A 25238-nucleotide genomic window follows, 5' to 3' on the forward strand; every position below is an offset into this window, starting at 1 on the left:
TGTGAGTTTTCCAGTGAAACACTCCAGCAGGGAGCACAAGCAAAACGAAGGATAGGTCAGTCCAACGCTGCTGTAACACCTGGGCAGGGATTGACCCTGGGCATCAGCTGACATGTACAGACCTCACAGGCACAGCAGTGCCGTCCACATCCTAAAACCAGGCACTGGAAGAGACTCAGGCTCCAAGAGCCTCTCTCTTCACTGACCATGTGGTGACATCGCTTGTCTTTGCTTCCTGCCCCAAAAACTCCCTCCTTTGAGTCAATACCAGCATTCAGGTCGGCCTCATGAGGCAACGTTGTAGCTCGCAGTTGGATTTGTTCCCTCATCCAACTCTGCCACCCACCACAGAAAACAAATGCTCCTTTTGGCTGCATCAGCCACAGAGATCTGTGCCGGATTAAAGCAATCACATGACTCCTGGCTTCCCAGGGGAGCAGAACTCCTCTCTCTCACCACAGGTGAGGCCCTTCACTAGGTAGTGGTATTTCAGGCACACATGCATTCCCGCCAGCTCGCCAGCCACTGGTCACAACGGTGGGCTGAAAGTGCCTGCACAGAGGGCAGGAAGGAGGAAAGGACTCCTGTAATGTGCCCATGGGCTGAGGACAGATTAGTTTTGTGGCTGGATGGGGATTTTGTTAATTTGATTTTTCGCTCTGCTTTACACAGGAAACTGCCCCTTTCCTAGGGCTGCACAGGTCCTTTCAAGTCCTGCAACTCTTGAATCTGTTCCTTGTATTCTCACACTGGAGTGACAAACCAGAGATCCAGAGATCACGCTGTATCTGATAAAGAACTAAACAAAGCTAAAAGTTAAAAAACAGAGTATTGACACACACCACTTTGTAACCTGTCTTGGGAATGCAGTGTTTTCTTTTACAAGTAGTCCCACATAGCCCTTTTTTAATGATCTGCAGAGACACAAATTTACTGGTGGTATTAAATTAGAAGTGAAAAACAACAGAGACAGCTGATGCATCACAAATGGGAAAGAGAAAGGAAATGTAACAACATTTGGGAAAAACAGGAGAGCATTACAGTGTGGGAACAACAAGAGGTATACATGGTATCAGACACAGACTGACCAAGGGAGATCAGAAATGTGCCAAGAGGAACAGGTCAGCAGTAGGAAAGATTAACAGTTTTTTTCTCCTCAATGCTGAAGACTCCTGCAGATGCAGGACACTGGAAACCCTTTGAGGTGAAGTCCTCATGCAGAGAGCTGTGCTTGTAAAAACACATGGATATGGTTCCAACAGCCTTTTGTTGGAACAAAGAGCAAATGGAAGTATTTAAGAATCACATAATGACTTCTGATAATTCCTAAACAATCACATAACCAGAAAGTACATGCTGATCAACCTCTCTTCTTCATGTGGACAACTGTGTAAGTAAAGGTGATATCCATTTGAGCCTGACACCATCCTATCAACTTTCCATCTGAGAAATCCTTTAAATAACATTCAGAGTAGGTTCAACATCCATTATCACTCTGTTTGATTATTCCACTCCTAAGAGAATGGATTTCAAAACTGTATTTTCCAGTTGAAGATTAAAGAGCTACTTCTAGGTTTCCTTAACCTTCTATAACAAAGGAAAATTCTGCTGCGTCTCAAAAGCTAAACATTAATACAGAGGGGATTTGCTGTCATTTTAGTAAATGTTAGCAGCAAACATTTAGCATTCCCATTACTTTCCCATCCAAACCTCATCTACTCATGTTGAGAAGCAAACTGGATTTCTCATACACTCATGCTGCCTTGTCTTGTGCTCAGGGATACCAGCCACTGTTGGACCCCAGCTTTTCTGCTCGGCTTCACAAAGTGAAAGCAGGTTGTTGCCTCAGGGCCTAAAGAGGGCAGCTTTTCACGCCTGTGATGCACAGGTACCCCCCTGACCTTTTAAGCAGCCTGCTGCCCTCCAGGGAGGCTGCTGGAACAGGGGAATGCTGCTAGCTCACCGCATGGCACACATGCAAACAGCAGCTCCCCATATCTGATGCTGTGGTATGTACTTGGCACTGGAAAGCAACACACATTGCTGCAGAGTGCAAGGCTGTGTGCACTCTGCACGATAGGATTCTTTTCACTGCACATCAGCAAGCAGTGGAAGTCCATTTAGCTAGCCTTGCATTTCTTATGGTCACATCACTTTCATACTGCAGGCAGAGTCACAGCACTTGCCTCTGACTACAGCATACATCCCCGGAAACAGGGGTGGAGGGGAGACAAGACAAATCTCATAGTAAGGGACAGAGCTAGGCCCTCTCAATCTCACCCTGCAGAGCCACAAACTCCTGGCCCTGCTGCTGGGGAAAACAGAGGGAAAATCCCACATCCTGATAAGAGCAAAACTATACCCTGTGGAATTTGTCCGAGGTATAGCATTGCCTAAATCACGTCTAATTGCCACGCAAGATAGGATGAAGAACCTCTTAATTCCCCAGACTCTGTCCCAAAGGCTGAGCACTCTTAGCACTCATAATCTTGTGCACTGAGTCATATTAAATAAGTTGCAGGACTCAGCCTTAGCCACACTTCCTCCAGTGCACTGCTTTAGAGGGAAGGGTGAGTTGCAATCTGAGCCTAAAAACCAGACTGTGCATTCCCTTCCTCCACTTTCCACAGGCTTTATACCTAAAGCAGAGCAGGAACTAGGTGACTTACCTGCTGTCAGTACCTTCGATGTTTTAAAGTTTTCTGTCAGGGCACACAAGAGCCATAATAATGAAGAACTACATTATCTCACTTTGCATCAGATTTTCCACCTTCCTCTGTGATTTACCATGCCAAAATCTCTGCTATTTGAGTGATATGGAAAGCAGCAAATGAAGGCTCAAAACCTGTAACGCTGCCTAGAATATGCAGCAAATAGAGTCTAATTAGAAATTAATATTTATGAGCTGTGTTCCTCTAGCATAATTTGTTCTGCCCCAAAGTATCACTAGAGTATCACTTAGAAGACGAGAAGGTTTGAGGTGAAGTCTCTTAGTAGAGAAACACTGCAGATGCCATGTGGGGAGCAGCAGCCTGGAGGCTGACAGGACCTGGCTCTGCAGAGACGCCGGCCTGCAGGACAGGGGCAGAGGAGCCCACGGACTGGAGGGCTCCAGACATTAAATACCTGATGGCTGAGAGCAGGTAGAGCTGCAACAACCAAGGGGCTGGTCCTCATCAGCCGCGCAGAGCTGCGGGCTCCTTCCCGGCGGAGGCGGACGTGAGCGCGTCACGTGCGGCCGTGTCCCCGCAGCCCCGCTTCCTGCGGCCGGTCCCCTCAGCCGGTCCCTTCAACCTCGCTTCTTGCGGCCGTGTCCCTGAGGCCGGGCCCCTCAGCCCTGCTTCCTGCGGCCGCGTCCCCTCAGCCGTGTCCCCGCAGCCCCGGCTTCCTGCGGCCGCGTCCCCTCAGCCTGTCCCTTCAGCCCCGCTTCCTGCGGCCGCGTCCCCTCAGCCGTGTCCCCTCAGCCCCGCTTCCTGCGGCCGCGTCCCCTCAGCCGTGTCCCCGCAGCCCCGGCTTCCTGCGGCCGGTCCCCTCAGCCGTGTCCCCGCAGCCCCGCTTCCTGCGGCCGGTCCCCTCAGCCGTGTCCCCGCAGCCCCGCTTCCTGCGGCCGTGGCCCCTCAGCCGTGTCCCCTCAGCCCCGCTTCCTCCGGCCGTGGCCCCCGCGGAGGGCAGTGGCTTGGCCAGCGCAGCGACTGCGGCCAGCGGGGAAACGCCGCTGTCTCGGCAGGGCTCACTGGGAGAATGTCCCGGAACAACATCCCTGCTTTTGCCTGCTGGTTTGTAGAACTAAGTCCTAGAAATGAGCGTCCCCCAAAACGGAGCTTCCACACAAAGTGAATGCTTAAAAAAGCTACACCATAATGTGAATAATGAAGTTGGGAATTAAACACCGGGGAGAGATTCAGTGTTTGACTGTGTCAAAGGAGGCCTTGTCCCATCAGAAGTCAACCGATGACTAAAGCCAGGAACAAAGCAAACTTGGAGCACCTCAGAACAGAGAATACCATCGAATGAGGCGAACAGCTGAAAAAAGGAGAACCATTAGAGTTATATCCCCTTTCACCTCCTAGCAGTATGTAAACACAATAAGGTCAAACCTAGACAGAACTGTTGGGTGTGTGACAAGTTTTCTCCAAGAACCTCTGTTTTTAATCCAGCATGTGAGATCTTTGCACAAGCTCCACGCTCCTGCATACCTCACAGTTCTCCTCGGCTGGGTTGTGGGACAAACACAAGACCAATTCTTCAGCCAAGACTCATCTCCTATGGCAAAAACAATGAACTAAGAATACACTCACTGTGTCAGCAGGTCCTATACATTAGAAGCACTGCAAGGGTTAATAACAAAAGAAATGGCAGGATATATTGAGTTTCAATTACAGCTTGTATACTGAAAGTAAGGATCCTTATTCAGGAGTGAATCCTACTCAATGAAACGCGAATTTTAAGTAAATGCAAATAGCCTACACTGAAAATGTGAAAAATAAACAAAATATCATTTAATTTAATTTGAGTGCCCAAGCAAGTAATTTTCAAGTCTGTTTAATGTTTAGGAAGAAAAAGCCTTAGTTCAGTCTCTGCAAATGGTTTTAGTTACTTCTGTGACTTTCCATCTCTTGAGGATAATCTACTCCTAATAAGGACAATTGCTTAGATTTATTACCCCACTGAGGTCTTGTTAAAGATCTAACAAAAATCCTATTTAAATGAAAAGGACAATAGAATTTAAAGTCAGTGTAGAGTTTAATTAAAAGCTGAAACAGAATCAATGTCTTCATGCATTAGAAAAGCAAAAACAGATTTCAAAGCTGTTAAACTATGTGTAATTGGCATAAACTATCCATAGAGCCAAAGTTTAAAAAAAAAGCCAGACTATCATATGGAAATTGGAGTCTATTAATAAATAAAAAACCTGATACATGTGCATAGCCCCATATTTTTGCATGCATTTTTTTATTTGCCTAATTTGCTAGGCATATTTTAGAGCAAACATGAAACAAGCTAGCTGTTAAGTTGAACAAATCCAAAAGGGACAAAAAGAGACTGATTGAAATCAATGCATTAACATGAACCAGCATTTAAAAACGTTTCATAATGCTCCCAAAGAGAGCATGTAAACTGCAGCAGTCTCAGTGCAAAACTGCTGTAATCTGTGTTCCCATGTAGTCATTATTCATACATGGGAGTATACAGCTCCTAAGTCATTTTTCATGCATGAATAGTTTAAAACCCAAAATCACTGACATAAATCCACAAGGGAGACCTCCCTTTTGAAAGTTAACGTCTCGAGAACTCTGGGAGGGAATGTGAAGCCAGATACCAGTCCATGTGCTGACAAAACTTTTCAGTAGGGAAGGATCTGCGTGCAACCCCCCTCTGACTGCAGGCACACCCAGGCCTTCCCCAGCCCCAGAGCCACCGCCGGCCTCCTGGGTCCCGTTCGCAGAGCCAAAGCCTGCAAGGCCGCAGAGCTAAACCCTGCAAGGCCACAGAACCAAGCCAGGTCTTGCCACCTCTCCCTCCCCCTACCGGCACGCAACAGGGACCTCGCACACAGGGAAGGGAGGTCAGCGCTACAGCTGCTTTGGGCACGCACTTTCATTTCAGGAGAAAATAAATTCTGAGATAAAAACTATCCCATAACCTATTTCTGCATTAAGGAAAAGGCTCTTTTCTTTGCCTTCCTTCCCGCAGGAAGGGTGACGGGCTGGCTGGGGCGGGCAGACGCAGACGGGCTCGGTGCAGAGGAACTGCACACCGAGGCGCTCCACGCAGCACTGCCGGGAAATGGTGCCCCAGCTCGGCCGTCCGCTCTGGCTGGCCCAGTTGTCACCCGAGAGTGACAAAGTAACAGTCAGGAGGGAACTGCGGTGCTGCAGTGGGTCACATGACTCCCTCGTTTGGAAAAATCCCGAAAGGATGGTATGTCACCTTCCCTCTGCAGCACATCAGTCTCTTGTTAACCATTTAACCAACTTGGTCACAATACACTGCAAGCCCACAGAACTGGCCATCTTACACAGGCCTCTCTCCATTTAAAATTACAGCTCTTCCCGGTGCTATGCTACAGTCGGCGCCCTTGCTTTTAGCTTGCATTTTTGCATGGGTGTTCAGTATTAAGGGCCCCCTTTAAGTCCGGAAACACCTGCCCGAGCAAGGCCAGCTGCGTGCCCTGCCACCAACTCCCTAAGGGGCGCGGGTGGGCGGCGGTGGCGGCCGGGTCCCTCCCGCCGTCCCTGCCCGCGGCTCTGTGTGTCACCTACCCAGCAGTGCCGAGACGCGAGAGCTCTCAGGACAAGCACGCTGGAACACACCATGGGGCGCCTGCAGCACAAGCTGTGCCATACCTCGGTCTCGCCCTGAGCCTGGCACCAGCACCGAGGGGGAGCGCACGGCGACAAGCGAGTGCCACCGCCTAAAGCACCCGGAGGGCGGCGCCCCGAGGGCGGCAACCCCGGCCGTCCCGGGCCGCCCCCACGCACGGCCGGCGAGGCGGTGGCCTCCGTCCCGCACGGCCCGCGGGCTGCAGGCAGCGGGAGCGGAGCCAACGCCCCCGCGCTGTCCCCCGGCCCGGCTCCGCACTGTCCCCCCCGCGCTGCGCCGGGGGCGCGGAGCTGCCGCGGGTGCGCAGTGAACGAGGGCTCGTCCACGCACGGTTCTTGCACGGCGGACGGGCGATTCCTCAATGCGCCTCAGGCCGGCGATTGTGAGCGCAGTAACGGAAGGGAAATGTCCGATGTCAGCCCTGTGTGAAAGACATTAAAACACTTAAGTGTGCGGTGCATCCTGGGGGTTGTATTCCTCAATGACCTTTTTAAAGAAATATGGTCTGAAATCTCTTGTCAGGGTCTGCAGGAAAGACACAGCTGTTTACAAATGGTAGCCAGTACTTGGAATTGCATTACCCATTCCACTTGGTGACAAAGAGCTCCTCATTTCCCATTCCACCCACACAAGGAGTGGAAATGTCAATTTAGTGCTGCTCTATTTTTAGTTCTTTCACTACAAAGCCTAGCACAGTTTCAAGACAATGAGGAATGCTGTGAAGCTGGAATGAAATCTTGCAGCATCCCAAGCCCTTCCAACCACCTCTACAGCTAACAAGCAGAACTACATCTTGGTAAATTATGACTAAGCTCCAAATAAAAAATACTATTGAAAACATACTAATAGCTACCAATGACAATTCTAAGCAGGATTTAGGATCTCTGTTTCATTAATGTTATGTAGTTCACTTGCCACATACATGAAACAAAGGCTACTTTCCAATTCAAGGATGAGTGAAATACAACCATGGAAGGTAACATTTGAGTCTACTTTGCTCTTTGTACACATGCACTTTCTTCTGGCAATAACAGCACTGCCAAGAGATAAGAGACAGGCTTCTCAAAAGATAATTCACAAAACAACCTTACATAACAACTGGCCTGGTACAACAGCTGAGTGGCACAGGGCAAGAGTGGAGCTCCACAGCGTCAACAAGCTTTTCTGACAGAACACAGATTTACACTCAGTGACTATTTTCATTACTGATTAGGTTTCCACATCTTCACAAGCACATTCCAGTCATACTTCCAAAAGTATCTGGCCAGTCAGCACAACCTTGTATAGCAGTAGACAAAATGGCATCTGCATAAAGTTTGCCTACAGGGGAGAAAAGGCAAAATACAGGCATGAAGGTGAGGCTTGTTCCAAACTCAGCATTACCCTCAAAGCCTCAGTGCTTCATGTAAGAAACAGGTGGTTCCTAAAGCTGTGCCTCTGAAGGAGGCAATACTTCGTCCACTCTTTTTTCTCCTGTTTTGCTTTTTAGTCATGCTATGTCCTAAATTCAAAGTCTTAGAACAGATACCCCACTCCCACATTAAAAGTTATGGGAGAGACTTTTTTATAGAACCACATGTATCCAATGTTTCTTTAGTAAACTTATTCTGTTGAGGTAAAGGATTGTTGTCCCTGTTCTGGAGGGGGCTGATGCTGGGCATGTGGCTGCTCTGTGTGTCCTCCCTGGTGCAGAGCTCTGGGACTCTCCTTCCAGGGCTAGATCATGATGTTTACATGTCTGACACCAACTCTACCTATGGCTGCACTCACAGATTTTTCAGTGAATACTTACACAGCTACAGTACCTGACACTGTATCAGCCCAGCATTTCCCAAATATTAGGGGTATGGAAGAATGCAGATAAAGTACTTTACTTCCTTCTGTGCATCATCCCACTCCAGCAAAGGAAACAATTTCTCACAGGGCTTAAGTAAGCAAAAGGTGAGGCCTACAATTAACTAGGCCCACCAATACAAATGATTATTACCTCAGTAGAGAGGTAAATGTTTCAGCACTAACACCTGAAAGCTTGAAATTTGGTGACATATTTTCAAATCAGCCTCAGAGTGACAAACAACCCAGAGGAATAGATATAGCTAGTTTGGAAAGTGTTAATGCAGATTAAATCCAGTCAATAGCAGAAGTCAGAGTTATCAATAAATTCTGGTTCTCAGATCTGCTCTTCCAGAAGAAAAGCACTTTAAGAATGCAACAGATGCTTTGCTTTTGAGCACACTCCAGTAGATCTCAGTACCGCTCATACACACCTGAACAAACAGGAGTTCATTCAAGGGAGGGAACCGGCCTGTCCTACATCTGTTATAACTTACCCACTCGCAGGACTAACACCCAGTTATCTCTATAAAGCTAAACCAAACAAATCCAGGAAGAGGTAAGGTGTAAAAGCAGTTAGTTCTTTTTCATCCTCTCCATAAGGACCCCGAACTAGCAATTGTGTTTAGGTAGATATTTTTCTGTTTGATAAGCACACACACAATCCAGATTTATAAATGCAAATGTTACTGGAATGGGAGGATAGAATTGTTCTTTAAATCATGACAAGTCTGAACTGTTGGAGAGCTAGAATTAATTAAAAAGCTTGAAAATTAATGTTTCCATTGTGTCACTGCAGGGCAAATCATTCTTTCCAGTCCTCCTTCCAATCTGAGATGGTTCACAGAGGTGCCACAGACACCTACTCTAAGAAACTTAGCTTTCTCCTGTCACTTCTAAAGCTTGCTCTGTCCCACAACCAAAATCCCAGCTCCTCCACAATACTGCCGACAAGATCTCAGATTTCCCTTCTCTACCCAACTTGGGAGCATCAGGTGCTCAGCTCACCCCTGAGCACTGCTCAGTTCCTCTTAGAGGAGATGTCTGCCCCTTCCAGAACACAGAAGGCAAATGGGTGCCCTCCGTATAGCTTTCCTCACACCTGCCAAAGTTGCAGCAACAGAGTATACCAGTATTTCTGCAGTGAGCTCAATGTTCACCCCCCACACAGGAAGGGGAAGTACAGGAACATCACAAACAATTGAGGAGGGACTTGGGTTTTGCTTTGAGACAATCCTTTTTATATACAAAGACTGTAGAAAGTAATATTTTCTTGAGCACAGTTGCTTTTCAAAAGCAGGAGGTTTTTTTTTTTGCTCAAAATTCAAAGAGGCACTCAAATGCACTAAGCGTAAACATGCTTTTAGCATTTTATTAAGCAAGCTGCTTCTACTGTCACAATGACTGGTCCTATCTTACTGTCACCTTTTCCCATTCACTAATGCTGCATGAACACACAGATACAGGCATCTACTAGAACAAAATGCAACAAAGCCTCTACCCAACTTTGGATCTGCTTAAACTGACAGTAAAGTCACAAGTTACAGCAGGAACTATTTTTAAGTATTTTCAAGCAAATACAATTAAATAACAAAGTTAGAAAAAAAATCACAGCAGGTTCTATACAAGTGTTGAGTCAAGAACTTAAAATAACACCTTATTTCTTTTCAGGTTACCATTTGTTTTGCACTATATCTAAATATTCTACCGTGTCTCTAGGCAGTGTGAGACAGTCATTCTGCAGCAAAACTTCTGCCAAAGTAGGCTCTGGTGGTGGAATGCATTTAGAAATGATGGCCAGATGATGGCACGGTAAACGTCCTTCTTTTGACAAGCTGTACATGTCTATTAGAAATATTCCTTGTTCCATATGCATGTGGAGGATTAGACACATACACTCCTCACACAGAACAACTACCTCCTGGAACATGTCAGCGGAGTATTTACTGCCAAATCCAGAAGGAGTTTGTGATTCTTACATTGTCCCCATTAATGAGAAAAATGTCACTATACAAAAGCTCTCTATTTTTTTCCCTTTCTTATCAAATCCTTCAAACAGCTGATAACTAGCTTTTATAGATTGGAGAGTCAGATGGAATTCTGAACCTATTATTTTACTAAAACCCCAGGGGTCAACTTATCACCCGAAAACCATTTTACATGGACAATTTGACTTTCATGTGGAGTGTCAGAACATACCCTAGATGGAAATCTAAAATAAATTATATGGAGTAATGCCTTCTTTGTGCTGAAATTTATCGGTCCCACACTACAATAATTTTGAAAATTGTATCCCTTAAGCTACAGTGCTGAGATATTATTAACTGCTTGAACTGAAAGAGCAGGTCTGATCGGCTGCTATAAAGTCTATGGGCAGAGACTAATTTCTATTGAACCACATGCTTATCTGAAGCCGTGTTCCACCATTGCAAGCTGCCAACTTTATTTTCTTCCAGAATACACTGCCCATTTTTTTGCCATCATCCTCAGTATGCACTGTCACTTCAGCAAATCCATTCCAGGAGCTAAGAATGTGTCTAAGCTTCTGCTAATACGGTTGTCTGAGACAATCACACCCAGGAGACAGGGAGGGAGATCCATCCACTTGTACCTCTTATCTTCCTAACACAGGTTATTTTCCTCACTAAGCAAGCCTCCAATGTCTGAAATGCATCTCTGGGATGTATCACAAGATAAGCATATCTATTTCATGGCTGACACTTTCTTTATCACTTCTGCTGCCATACTTAAGAAATAAAATTATTTGATAATGTGCTGATGCTTTGGTCAATGCACCTTTTACGTGTGTTAGTACAATTTTTTGAAACCAAACTGACCTCAGAGCCTGAAATCTTTATAATTGAGAAGATACTGAAAATGATAAATGATACAGGTGCTGGGTGACTAATCTTTGAGGGGAAATTCCCAACTAGACAGAAAAACCTTCTCCGGGCATAACACATAAGACACAGAGTTCTGGGATAAAAGAAGTGTATTTCCTACACCCAGGAACCTAACAAGTCTGGACTATTACTCCACAGCAGGAAAAATAGTAATAAATCGTACTGCCTCATTTTCATTCAGATAATTTAATAGCCTTTATAAACTGAAAGAAATTGCTAAAAAGGAGGTTCTGATTTGCACATCCAAGTTTCTAGATAGCACTACTTTCACTTCTTTTACTAGACAGTGTCAAGGTCTTCATGAGGCATTCAAAACTAATGACCATTCACTGTGGCAAATCAATCTCTCTAAGCAGAGAACCTATTGCTTCCAGCAATGGCATTCAGCTCACTAAGACCTTTGCCAGGCAGGAATTTCAAAACCAAGGCATGGAAGGTCTCTTCCAAACCTTTTAATGCCTGTGTGTCCAACATCTTTCTTTTATTTTAGGATGGATCTAAGAAGCAGCAGGAGCCTGTCAGTAAGTGGACACTTGTCCCAAATGAGTGGCTTGGCTGTTTAAAGAAACACCATCAAAGGTACTGGCAAAGCAGGATATAAGAATCTGTGAAAATTTACAGAGTTCAATGGCAAGGGTTGCTGTATTACTTATTGTATTATACAGATTAAAGCATAAAAAAGGGTAATATTTCTGTGTCTACTTTCATTACATTCTACCATTTATTAAAGTGACTAGAGCAAGTTAGGAGCGTTTTTCTGTCTCACTCAAACAGCAGGAATTCTCTCACATCACAATTTCGCAGTACTGGAGATAAGGAAATGTGCCAAGTTAGTTTTCCACTTGTACTGATGAATATTCTGAGTACTTTTAAATGCTTAAACTGATAAATGTTTTGGAATTAGATCAAAAGAAGAAATCCATCATTTCCAAAGATAAAGCCTGAATCTAGCTGGAAGTATGATCAGGTATCAACATGCAGCAGCTTAAAACAAGTTACACAAGCTGACTTTAAGATGTGTGAATATCAGGTTTCCAATGCAGAAATATGTATTTTTCAATATAGTTTTCTGAGCAGAAATCATGAGATGTCATTTATATGCAAATCAGACTATATTCTGCAGAAGCCATGGGAATTATTTGCACTTAATAAAGCCTCATAAATAGGTTTTGCCTCTAAGTGGGTGGGGGAACAGCAAATACATCATAGCCATTTACAGTTACAAATGTCTTTTTATTTTGAAAGCTATATGCATCCTTTAATAGGAAGTTTCACAGTTACAAAAGAAACATTGTTTCCTTTATATAAACAAAATATCCTTACAGCTTTCAAAACAAAATGTTTTGCCTTATTCCCTTTGCTCAGCTATCTAAAACATAGAAATTGCCATCTAGCCCCAGTCAAAAGAACATGGTAGTTCCATGCAGTACATGTTAAATACAGGAAGAAATTACTTGCTGTTGTATCTAGGCAAGTTTATTATATTTGAAAGGACATATACCTTCTTTATGTGACATATGTCCACCCAGTACAATCTACTGTATTTCTGCAAAACATGTTAACATTTTCACACACCACCAATTAGATGTGCCCCTCAAGTCCTGGCACATGGAAAGAATCCATTTAAAAAGCACAAGAGGACAGACTCAGGACCACTCAAAGCACATTCCCCACAGTGTAGTGTTTCAGTGTGGTAGGTAGCACACTAAAGCAAATTGGGAACCAATTCTCCCTGACTGGTACAAACAGTCTGGACTGGGGCTCCTGTTAAGGGCGGGACTGCAAGTCAACAGTAGCACATCCTTTCCAGTCTCTTCACAACCAGGGGGAAGAGCAACAGTGATAAGCATTGCCTAGAGACTGACAACAAAAGGGCTCCAAGGGCCCCTAGCGCTTACAGAGGGGCACTCCTCATCCCAGCCCATTCCATCTGAAACGCCCATAGGGGCACATGGAGACCAGGTGTTACAACTCTGGGAGAAAGTGAAGGCTTAAACTGATACAATTTAACGTCACACAGACTTCAAGAACAAATACAGAAGCATGGCTAAGCCAGGTTTATCTCAACTGAACGGTGGCAGCCAAAAAACACCTGCCCTTTTTCTATCTGATTGTTTTCAGTCAAGCTGAAATTAATCACTGAAAGCACTGTATGTGCCTCGGTTAATTCTCATGGAAGTCTTCCAACAATTCAGTGTGTTATTAGCCCTCTGCAGGAAGAGAATTTTACCCTGATTAGTACTTTCTTTTCTATTTCCTTGTTAAGCAAAGGAGCTTGGAAAAAAACCAGGCATTCACAGATCTCATTTTAGAGATATAATTAAAGATTCTGGCAGTAAAACAATTGACATGATATGACTCTTTTGCTCATCTACATAACATGCAGACAAAGTGACATAAAGAGCTAATGCAAGACACCCTTTCTTTCAGAAGAGGTACCATCAACACTGTCATAAGGATGCATTAGAATGGTATCATTTGTGCTCTGCAAAATGACTAATTTCAAATATTTTGTGTATGTTGGTTTCATACAGTGACTTCTGTTCATTTTTTATCATTATTCTGACTGCCTTTAAGAGCACCAACTTTTATACATCACATAACTATTCTGTGAAGGTATATCTGAGTAAAAATACACCCAAATAACATGAGTCCGACTTGTTGCAACTGTTCTTATTTTGACAATTACTGTAATATTTAACTCATTAAAATCTTCAAATACAGGAATAAAAGCTATATAATTAAAATGTGCTCAAGACATGCACCACACAATTAAAATTATGTTATAATACATTTGCAGTATTCTGTATGCTGTAACTTACCTTATACACAAAGATATCTGGCAACATGTTTAAACACTATACTTATTTTCCCACTATTTTTGAAGATTATAGGTTTTGAGTGCATATTGCATTTTCTTCAGGCACAGATATGGTTGACCTCAGTTTATATTTTGAAATCAGTATGTGTGATAGGACAAGGAAGCATATAAGGAAGTCGAAGTTAAATTAAAAGCAGGTATAAGCATGTATTTTATTATGGGGAATCACACAAGTAAGATAGTAAAATCTGACTTCTCATCACATTGAATTTTCTTTCACTACTCCATTATAGAAAACAGTATTTTTCATAATGTAAATTTGGTAGAATCATCCCCAGACTAAAGTCTGTGGCATCCTGCTGTATCCCCAAAGAATTACTAACACAAATCCCATTGATTGAAACTCAAGCCACTCATTTAATGTTTCAACTCTATGTAGAATTAAAATAAGGATCAGTTTAGACTCTAACAATTTTTTAATGTACTTTAGTCTGTATTTTACTCATTGTCAATAGCTTAGTGAAAATGTCTGATGATATCCTGTTGAATTTGTCTTTTTTAGCATTTGGTCACCACCTGAAACAAAGCACAGCCATCTCTTGCCCTTTTATTCACCTTAGGAAAGTTAGATCCTTACATGGATAAAGGAATTCAGTGTCTCACATGCACAAACAAGGCAATATTCAGTGAGCCTGTCTGTGAAATTACAGCACACCAGCTTCTCCATGTCACTCTCAACACAGGTAATTTGGACAGTTCCACCAGAGAGCAATTCGGCCCACTTACAATCTAAAACATCTGACAGTGTCTGCCTCTTTCTAGTGATCAGACAGGGAGTCCAGGTGAATTAGGTTTATCTCTTAATGGGATTCAGTTAAACAATGGCAATTACAGCTCTCCATAGCTATGTCAACACTTACCTTCTGGGGTGTGACCTGGGGTTTTGGTCTCCTGATCATTTATATGAAGCATCTTTTGAGAAACACCACTGTATCTGCCTAGGAGCCACCTGTTTCCCATGGAAATCAGAAGATGGTGATGTGCAGGAGATAAAATCTGCATTCTTAAATCTTACCCTGACACAGAATTGGAATGTGTACATGACTAGGATTGCTGGGCTAAATGTAGCAGTAGTACAGTAATTCTGACTTACATCAGCTTGGAAGCTTAATTTAAAAAATCTGACAAAAATAGATCTGACATACTAATAGCTTTGAGATGTAATAAAATACTTGAGGTGTAGAAAAGTGAGTTAAACTGGGGCCTGCTGGCATTTGCATAGTCAAAAACATATTGAGGCTGCTTAGATTAGGCCATTCTTTCATGCAGAGAAAGAGTTATATTAAGTCAAAAGCATAAGGAAGCACTGGAGTCAAGCAAAATGTTATTAGCTGAGAAAATTACAACCTGGTAGTGGAGAAAAACATGGCTGCATTTAGTTGCACCACAAACAATGTTGAAAGAACAGACAGCTAATGTTCCACATGTGATTGTAACATTTTAATTCCTCACATTTTAAATAATTAACAGTAAAATTTAACATTCTCTTGGATTTTAGGCAATATCATGTATTCTACTAACTGTTGAACTTGCAAAGTCTACTATTCAAACACTAAAGCTACAAGAAAATATCCAAATCCAATGCCTGGTGCGTAAATCTGTATTAGGACACATGAATGTCCCTTTTATCACCTTGGGTAGGAAACTGAACAGGCAAGAGAGTTTTAGAGTACTTTTACAGACATTTAACAACTGGTTTGCTGAAAATCTGGAAACATATCTGCTTAAGTTGCACTTTTTTTATTAACACATAGCACTGTCAAAAGGAATATCTAGAATCTAGGATAATCTATCATCCTATTACTTCTGTTTATAAATCTAATTATTTTACAGCACTATGGAAAATTCAACTTTAGAGAAGCTGAAAGAAAAACATGAAAAATATTACAAAATTTCCAAGGAAAGAGTCTTTCATTCACTTAAAGATTACTTGAGAAGCAGGACATGTTACTGTAAACACTTAATCCTTTACTTTCTCTAACGGGATTTTCTGTTATCTATTAAAGTACCCTCAAATTATGAACTATTCTCCTTTGACACATTTCAATATTTTTCTTTATAATCCTGAAAACAGCAAGGTCAACAAGAATACTTTAATACTTGTAAAACAAGATATTGTTTCTTATGTTCTATTAATTCTACAACAAAACTGGTGTCTAATTTAGTAGATACTCTATGCAGCAATCCAGCTATTAATAAACAGGTATACAACAGAAATCAAACTCTCTTGACTGAAGCCTTCACTGTAAAAATGACTGTAAGTTCTTTCCCCAACACTTACAATGTATTTTGTTTACATGTTTTACAAAATACCATCAAATATTCCAAGAAAGGGCTTGACATCATTGGTTTCATCATCAAGAAGAAATCTAAAGAAGATTAAGCAAACAAACAAATTAGCTATCAGGAACTACACAGAGTCAAGAGAAACCAAGACAAGCAATATAATTTTAAGTAATGTCTCTTAAGAAAAATTAATTGTTACTATTATTGTGAAAACTAAACTTTTTAGCAATGCATATTAGAAACGAACACATTGCCCAAAAGTCTGTGTTCCATGTAGAGCTAAGCACTGGAACACTGAAGAAACAGAAAAACACATGTAAGCTTTTCTTACCTTGGATCTACTTCTTTCTCCTGCTCTTTTGTGAAAATAAAAAAATCTTCTTTCCTAGTGAATTTAGAAGAGTCTGAGATTATTTCTGGGATGGAAGAACACTGTACGTTTTTTTGCTCTTGAGAAGGATTTGAATGTGTTTTTTCTTGAAAACTGAACTGCAACACAAAAGTTTAAAAGTATATATGGTTAAACCAACAGAAACTCCCAGATTGTTGTAGAATGTAGCACTGGTATTTAATTGATATTATGGTGTTTGACAAGGACCAAGCATGTGATGAATCTAACTATATACTGGACAGAAAAATGATCAAATTGAATAAATAGTTTTTAGATCATACTATATAAAGTAAATTCATATCCTATTTCTTTGTATAAGGAATATCCCACTGAACAAAGAATGATTTGGACAATTTGAAATTCATGATATCCTAATTGATTAATAAGTCAGATATGGCAGATATATTTACACAACAAGTACTCAAATGATAGAAAATTCTGTTGTCAATATATTTTTACTCACCAAAGTTATATTTCTATTCTGTACAGATAAATTCACTTTTGATGTGCTATTGACCACAGAAACATCTGAGTTGTGAATACTGGACTCATCTTGTACTGTGCATGAACTGAAAATACCAAGTTGAATAATTTCAGTATTTTTACAGAAGGGAAAAATTATTTGCTGTTCAATTCAGGTTTTTCTACTTATTTCTCTGCACACTTAAATAAAATAATGCAACAATTCATACCTTTTAAACATTGAAATTTTACTCACTTTTATGAGTGAACAACCTTCTATATATTTAATTACACAGATACTTGTGAAATACATACAGTATTTTAAACTGAATAAAACAGTAGTAAATTATGCAAGTCCTACCCTTTTGAAATGTTACTTGCGGCTTTGCTTGATGTATACTGGCACAGGGGTTGATATTCATCTGGACTTCGAAGGCAGATATTTCCATGTTCTGTGAAAGAATGAAAGCTTTAAAAAGAGGGTTGAGAAGCAGCCACAACCCCTTCTAAATATTTCTCATGTTATGATAAATAATACTTTGAAAATTATGAAAGTGTCTTAACACTTGAAATATTTCATGTTTGGGTTTTGGGCTAGTATAAAGATAAGCAGAGATACACAGTCAGTATACATTATGAAACAACAAATATGCAGTTGCAGGCCAAAAAAATTTTAATTGTGAGTTTTTCAACTCTCCCTTCTGTACTGGATTTGTCACAATATATGTGACATTCAAGGCAGAATAATAAATCTGTCAGTCTAGTGAATTAACCAAAAATTTCAGGTGGATCTATTCATTGTACACTATAATAATTTATTGTCACATAATAGCCTGTAGAATAATTTGCAGGAAAGAAAAAAGTTTGTTGAAATAACCTTACCTAATTCTTTACTGACAAAATTACTGGCAAATACCAACTTTTCATCATCAATATCATCCCAAATATCATCTCTCAGTTCAAAGGTCCACATTCAAAGCATCTGAAAAACAGTATCTGCTTTTATCTGTGGCAGAAAAATATGAAGCATTAATTTAAACATCAAAACAGTGAACACTGCAATTTTAAACATTAGCAATAACTTACTACTCTTTCCACAACTCCAGGATTGCAGTTGTTTCTGAGATACTTCTAAGGTATTAATATTATCTGCCTGGTCCACTGAAGGTGATAAAGATGACAGTTTATTGCTAGACCTATTTAAAAAAAATTAAATCAGTGACATGTCTGCAAAACAACTGCAGAAAGTTGCAAAATAAATTTATTCACAAAACAATTCTTAGTAATACCTTGGCAAGGCTGGCAGTAAAGACTTAGGTGTAAAAACAAATTGTTTGAGATCCACATTTTCAGCTTGATTTAACATCTGCATCTAAAGAAAGCAAAATATTTTAACTTATAAGATCTAAACATACTAAGAAATATTATTTTTAAGACGCTTGATGGCATCATTAATATTGTAAGTTAGCATAATATTTAAATGTCATAAAACCTTTCTGATGTCTGTGTATCTAATGCACTCAGTTAAAAAGGTTTGAATTATGTGCTTCTGGTGAAGGTATGCAAGCACCCTGGCAAAGCCAGACTGGTTGACTCTCATCTGTGTTAGCTGTAGGCTAAATAATCCTCTACTGCAAACAAACAAGCAAACAAAACTGTGAGGTAGAAATAAAACTCTCCAATACCTCAAATGTCATTCTTGCTACAGAAAGACCTAGTTTACCACTACATTCAGAGGAATAAAGTGCAAGCCATGAAATGTTTCAGAAGTTTAAAACCAAGATACCAGGGATAGTTTTCTAAAAAACAAGTGGATCTACTTGCCAATGAAAAAAAGACTCTTAGTAGCATAACTAATAAATACCACAATTTGTTTCATTCAGGTCATATTTTGCCAAACCAAGTCACAGTGCAGTACCTTCCAACAATGCCTCTGAACCTCACCAACCACAACCTATCAAATGCCATAAAAGAAAAAATACAGAGGACATGCACAAAAGTGGACCAATGGAAATGTCCCAAAGAACAGCAGAACCTCTCAAAGATTCCTGGACCTTGTTACTTCCTTACTTTTTGCACTCCCCACAGAAAAGTCAAACTTGAATGTTCATATTTAGTGATAAAATTCTCTCTGCAAACAATGCCTACAAACATGTAACAGATTAAAATAAACCTATGAAATGGCTGACTGCATTCAAGTGAACCTTTAGACGTTTTACTGGGGGTATAGATGAAACTGAGTTCCTGCTCCTTAAATCAGCTAGGTACAAAGAAAAGTTTGTGTCTCCATTCATCTGTGACTTTGGAGGTACTCCAGTTTTACCTGAGAAAATGAAGTAAAATAATCTTTAGATTAGTTATAAGGGATAAATCCTAATTGTTTTCAAATTACTTTGAAAAACTTTGCCACTAAGCTTAATATCTTCTGTTAAAAGATTCTAAAAGATTTTGCATGCTAACTACAAGATCCAACACAGTATTTATGTAAAAGCATAACAAGTTTGACATTTTTTAAGATCATATGCTAAGTACAAAAAGTATTATTAATCATTGTAGTGTCTATAAAAGTGCTACTGCCAAAGCTACTTATAACTGTTTTATGACTGCATCATAACAACTCAGGCCCCATTCTCTTGCTTGTATTGTTTCTGCTAACATAGCCATTGGCATGATGGGAGCTGCTCTAAATTGCATTTCTCTGAAAGTATCAGAAGTAGTAGATTTAATGAAACTCACAGCAGTCATGCCCACACACATCTTTATTTTTACAGCGGTGGTTGCATTCTCTGTTGCCATATTTCTTGTAAGCAATCTCCTGTTTACATCTGCCTCCTAGATAAATATAATACAGAAATTCAAACAGTAATATTGGATACCAAACACCCATGATTTTTCTTACTTTCAAAATCATCAAAGAATTGCAGTGTAGTACTTTACAAGTAGAAGCAGCAGAGTTGTGTTTTTATTACCTTTGAGAAAGAAACAGCAGGGATGAATAAAGATCTAGTTCCCTAGTGAAAGAAAAATTCAATTTTCTGTTGACTTTAGTATCAGCCAGATACTGTGATCTGACCATTTACCTGTATCTACTTTGGCTGCTGGCAAGCTTTGGGGTGAGCCATAACATTTATCAAGTGTAGATTCAGCTTTCAATTTTTGATTTGTAACCACCTTACGTCCCTCTGGTTTTGGTGTTAAGTAGAAGGCTGTATATGCTCGCTGTATATCAAGGCCAACTTGGAAAATAAAAAGACAAAAATATTAAAACTGCTTTAAATGGTTTCTACACTACAATTATCTTCAGTTTTCTAAAGTGTTTAAGCAAGTAAGTGTTACTCAAAGATCATGGAAATTTTAAAAAAAAATTGCCCTTAGAGCACACTCTTGTATGACCAGATTCATTAGGATTGAGATTAAAAACCCCAAACATTTTTTAGAATTAAAGACATTGTTACTAGAAGAAAAACAAAATCAGTTCCTTTAACCAAATGTTCTTGTATTGTGTTAAAACTACATTTATCTATGGCTTTGCACAGTTGATAAAATTTTAACTTTTAAACTGTACTCCAGTCTGTGTTCAGGAGTTTCAGCAGCTCTGTACTGGCAAAAGCAGAAAATGAATATGTTGATAACGCTTCTCAAGCTGAAGGCCAATATTCATGACAGACTGAGACACACCCTTTGTAAAAAGAGTAATTTTGTCTTTTATTAGGGAAATAAAATTTGCTGGAAAACCAGACAGGCTTTTAAAAAATGTGAGATTTCCTTGAAGTCTGAAATAGGAACAGGCTTAAAAATAAGTAGAGACTAGGAAGACCTGGTTTTAGTCTAATTTCACTGCTATCAGTTTCAGAAAAATTAACTGCTGTGCTGAGTTTTACTGAACTCAGTACTGAGTACTTTATCTACTGTACATGTAGATAAAAGGAAAATTTTCATTTCTGTGTGGTTGGAAAACACTTTTTTCCAGAGCCACAGCTCTAGCTGTAGAAATACAGATTATTCCAGGCTTGATTATTGTAATAATCTCAATGTCAATATTTACCATGGAAGCATCAACTACACTTCAGTTAACCTAACACACAGCACTTTTTCTTTACTGGTGGGGCATGATGACAGAATTGAATGGAGCCAGTTTATCTTTAAATTGTTTCTCGAAGTTTTGTGTTTCAAGGTCATAAGGTGCTCCTTTGCTGCTATAGTTCCAATTGTAAGGAAGTTGACCCTGAGGGGACCCATGTTTAAATCTGCACATAGTAAGGCACAACATTTTCAGCTGTAGGAATTTCTTGTTACCAAATGGAGATGAAGCACATCCAGCACCTCTTTACTACAGTGCAAAACCTAACCATTCAAAAAGACAGCTCTGCTCAGCGTAAATAACCTGTCAGGCTGATAGGTTATCTCTGCTGAAAGTTAATTCACTTGAAGGAGAAGGACAAAAGAGAATCCCAATCTGTATCAACAGAGCAAAATACTGTCTCCTAGTAACAGTTTTGATGCTTCTCAGTTCCTTATTGTGGTAGTAAATTAAATAAACAGGTAAGTAATTGTGAGAGGTAATATGCAAGGCAGTAAAATACATGTTATAGAGGTTTGTTTTCATACCAGCTCACTTTATTATACTTTGGCTTAATAGAAAGTGTTTTAGCAATTTGTTCCAAAATCTTATGCATATTGGTTTTTAATTCAAAGAATACCTTAACCTACCATAATCAGAACTAATTAAATTTATACTAATGTCTTCTGATTTAACAGCTCTTCTAACTTCAATTTTCTTCATCCAATTTCCAGTTTTCAGGAGCACAGAATCCCTGTAATGCATCAGCAAAGTTGTTAGACAACATACTATGGTATGCATACTATGGTATCTGTAACCAAGTGAAAGAGCCTGTATTAGGTTCTAGTTTTTTCATTTTGCTTGATAATTGGCCTCAGAATAACTCTTCAATAATGTATGATTTATGGCCAGAATCCTGCAGATCAGTTTCAATTTTGCCCAAAGTGCCAGATTTTGGCCAGAATTTTCATGAAGGTCAAGCAGCTGGAAAAGATTGTTTCTCCTTTCCCATTTGCTCCAAGCATCTCTTAGCCAACTGGAGAATTTAAATCTCTGAGGAAAAAAATATTTCTAAAATATAATTAAAGAAATACAGCTAACAGGAGTAAGTAACAACTGGTTTATCTATAATTTTAAAAGGTATTTTACTTGTTTTATATTTATGGGAAAATTATTATGACTTTTCCATAATATGACATTGATGTTTAACAGATATTTACACGTGCTCTCTTCACTGACAAGCACACTGGCATGTTTTGGGGGTTTCTGAATCTTATGTAGCATTTTAAATGACAACAGTGACTAGAAAATGCTGAAGGATAAAGAATAATTTTGTACTATTAGACATCAGTAGGAAATATTGAAAATCTGCAAGTCACAGAACAGTTGAAAAGCCAACACCATAAAACTATGCGAGGCAAAAAAACCTGATCATACATACATAATTTTCTGATTAATAATCACTTGGTTGTCAGCATCTCCTATGACCAATGTAACATAGTGAAAGTCTGGCGCTGTTCTCTTTGTCTGGAGCTGCTCATAGTTTGTTAATTTGATGGTTACTAAGATTTCTGCCAACGTGTCACTGTATTTGGGAAGCTAGGGAAAATGATACAGAAGACAGAACTGCTAAAATATGCAAAGGAAAATATATGCCCCTCCATAAATTTCTATCTGTTGATACAAGCACAAAAACTCAACTCGAGCAATTTGAATTTGTGGTACAATATTATTTGTTCTTCTGAGACACTGATTTTCAGTACTAACTTGGTCATAAGCTGAATACCCTAAGTTTGATTCATTACTGAGAATCAAGCACAAATGCAAAGAGAAATATGCAAGAATAAGACTCGTTATAATAGAAGTTATATTTTGGCATCCCAACATTCCTCTAGAAGATATTTATAATGGTTAAATCTTCATTGTGAAAACTGAGCTACTCATCTGGTATTATGTCAAATGAAAAGTAAACTAGAACTGATTGTTATACCAATAGAATTTCACACATCTTTTGAGTTTTAACTTTAAATATGTCTTCATTTCTACCAACTTTAAGGTCACTTTTCAGATTTTGCATTTTAGAAAGCTAGAGTGTCTTTGTGATCCATATAAAGACAAAATGCATATCAGAACCTCAAAGCTCTTGATTACACATAGAATCATACCCTTTCTTTGAAAGGGCACCAGCTAGGTTAATGTACTAACTTACTGTTTCTCTATATTCCTAAGTGTGCTGTAGAAAATAAACATGCATTAATACCATTTCAGTAAGCTGTATTTCAATGTTTTACTGTCTCTAGGGTTTGTTTAAATTCAAGATAGCAGAGACCTCTCAGACTGACATAAAATGCTAGAATGTGAGTATACTGGTATACATCTGTAAAATAAAATGCTATCAGCAAGAGAGGCCAATATATTATGGGGAATGTCTGTTCCAAGGCTCTCCTTTGAGATTTAAGAGTTTCATTCTACTTGCTAAACTGGAAGAAGGTCACAATATTGTGTGATCTTCTATCTGTGAAGACTCAGAACTACTTTAGTCAGCAGTTGGTTTTTCATAATACCAGCATAAAAACATAAAATAAGTAAGAAAGAATGTACCTGTTCAATTTCAAGTTCATATTTTGGAAGGTGCAAAACAGACTCTTTTATCTGGTTTCCAAAAGGGGGATGTCTGTTTAAAATCTGCAAAGATGTAAATCCAAGGAATCAGAGTCACCTGAGTAATTATGTTAGCAACAAAAGCCCCTTTCACTCTTGGTTCTCTACTGTCAGTGATGCCCAGAATAGCAAAAGGAAATTCCAACACTTTTACATGTTGCTACTGCTTCAGTTCAGTTAACAACCAATCACCTATCAATGACTACTCAGGTTTTATATGAGATGACTCTTCTATGCTGCACAAGCTTGAACTAAAACAGAACAAATGACAAGAAAAAACACAAAAGGAGCCAGAAATGATAAATCAAATTTCCAAAGTCAAAACAGAAAAACTCAAGTAAGATTTAGAAGTCTGTTATATCTTCCAGAGTGCTGGAAAACCAGCTTCCACAGAAAAGAAGCCAAAAGCCAAAGAAGCAGTCCTAGGGTAACACCTTCCCTAAAACAGGAAGTGCTTTGTAGATGACTTAGAAGATTCTTATTCTACTCCTATCTTGAACTTGCAATAATGGAAATTTGGGATTTTCATAATTAAGATACCCTAAGAGAAACTGTAAATACATATTCCCTTTTATATTTTTCCAACACTCCTAATAGAGAAGTGCATATTGTTCTTTGTTACAAACCATGTTAATGATGAAATTCTACACATTTAAGCATCTGCTTTCCACAGCCAGCCAATCAGTGAAATCATAATTCACATTAAATTTGCAACAAAAAACATCGCACACATTTTCAAGGAAAACCAGCAGTAGCTACATAGTTTTTTTAAAATTCTACTTGTTAAAATGAATAAATCACCTAAATATCTAAATTTTACAATGATCATATAGCAAATATATATTAACTATACTGCTTTTACTGCTAACAGTATTAATCCTCAGTATTTTCCCTATCATATCTATGTACAAAATAATTAAGTTACCAATTCAAGCTCTCTTGCATTTATGTCTTCAATTTTTTTAAATGACGTCAGCCCAGCATTTACCATAGCATTTGACAATGACACACCTGTGAAAAACATGTATACAAGTTTTATGCTGTTAAAGGACAATGAATAAACTCAAATTATTCTAACAACTGCATTACAGCAGGTAAACCCAAAGCATAAATAATTCTGTTACATATGATGCAGCTTTCTGCCCAGCAGATCACTAAACTTATTTTCATTTAAGTATTTAAGTATTAATTCATTTCTCAATTAGTAAAGAAAAAAAGAAACGCAATACAAACCAAACATAAAAATATGCAATATTTCAATGATGACAACTTCTCCATTTTCTACAGTAAAACAGATTTTAAATCACTTTCTGCAGGAGTAAAGAAATGTGTTCTGTATATATATGATAAAAAAGCATGCCACGCAGTATTCTTTGTCTCAGAATGTTTTCCCTATTCAAGAAATTATTTAATTATGTTAAATTCACAAAGACCTCG

The 25238-nt window shown here is 39.6% G+C and overlaps 2 protein-coding genes across 3 annotated transcripts in view; both read right to left on the reverse strand.

Annotated features, from left to right (window-relative positions):
* The window catches only part of ZNF644 (zinc finger protein 644), a 76007-nt gene extending 69653 nt beyond the window's left edge, over positions 1-6354 (reverse strand). Inside the window, exon 1 of one of the 2 annotated variants that reach the window (XM_030953971.1) lies at positions 6264-6354. The gene's annotated coding sequence lies outside the window, so the exon portion shown is untranslated. Of the gene's footprint in view, positions 1-3126; positions 3273-6263 lie in introns of those variants that run through there. The other variant, XM_030953973.1, reaches the window with a different exon arrangement.
* Positions 6355-16165: 9811 nt separating this feature from the next.
* The window catches only part of HFM1 (helicase for meiosis 1), a 32522-nt gene continuing 23449 nt past the window's right edge, over positions 16166-25238 (reverse strand). Inside the window, 15 exon segments of the mRNA XM_030953473.1 lie at positions 16166-16310; positions 16559-16716; positions 17082-17187; positions 17442-17532; positions 17963-18044; positions 18046-18086; positions 18167-18276; positions 18370-18452; positions 19285-19403; positions 19817-19912; positions 20161-20316; positions 21791-21894; positions 22582-22739; positions 23742-23825; positions 24727-24812. Of these exon segments, the coding sequence (XP_030809333.1) occupies positions 16244-16310; positions 16559-16716; positions 17082-17187; positions 17442-17532; positions 17963-18044; positions 18046-18086; positions 18167-18276; positions 18370-18452; positions 19285-19403; positions 19817-19912; positions 20161-20316; positions 21791-21894; positions 22582-22739; positions 23742-23825; positions 24727-24812 (1541 nt within the window). The 3' untranslated portion in view covers positions 16166-16243.

The sequence above is a fragment of the Camarhynchus parvulus genome, chromosome 8, assembly GCF_901933205.1.
Source record: "Camarhynchus parvulus chromosome 8, STF_HiC, whole genome shotgun sequence".
Taxonomy (NCBI): domain Eukaryota; kingdom Metazoa; phylum Chordata; class Aves; order Passeriformes; family Thraupidae; genus Camarhynchus; species Camarhynchus parvulus.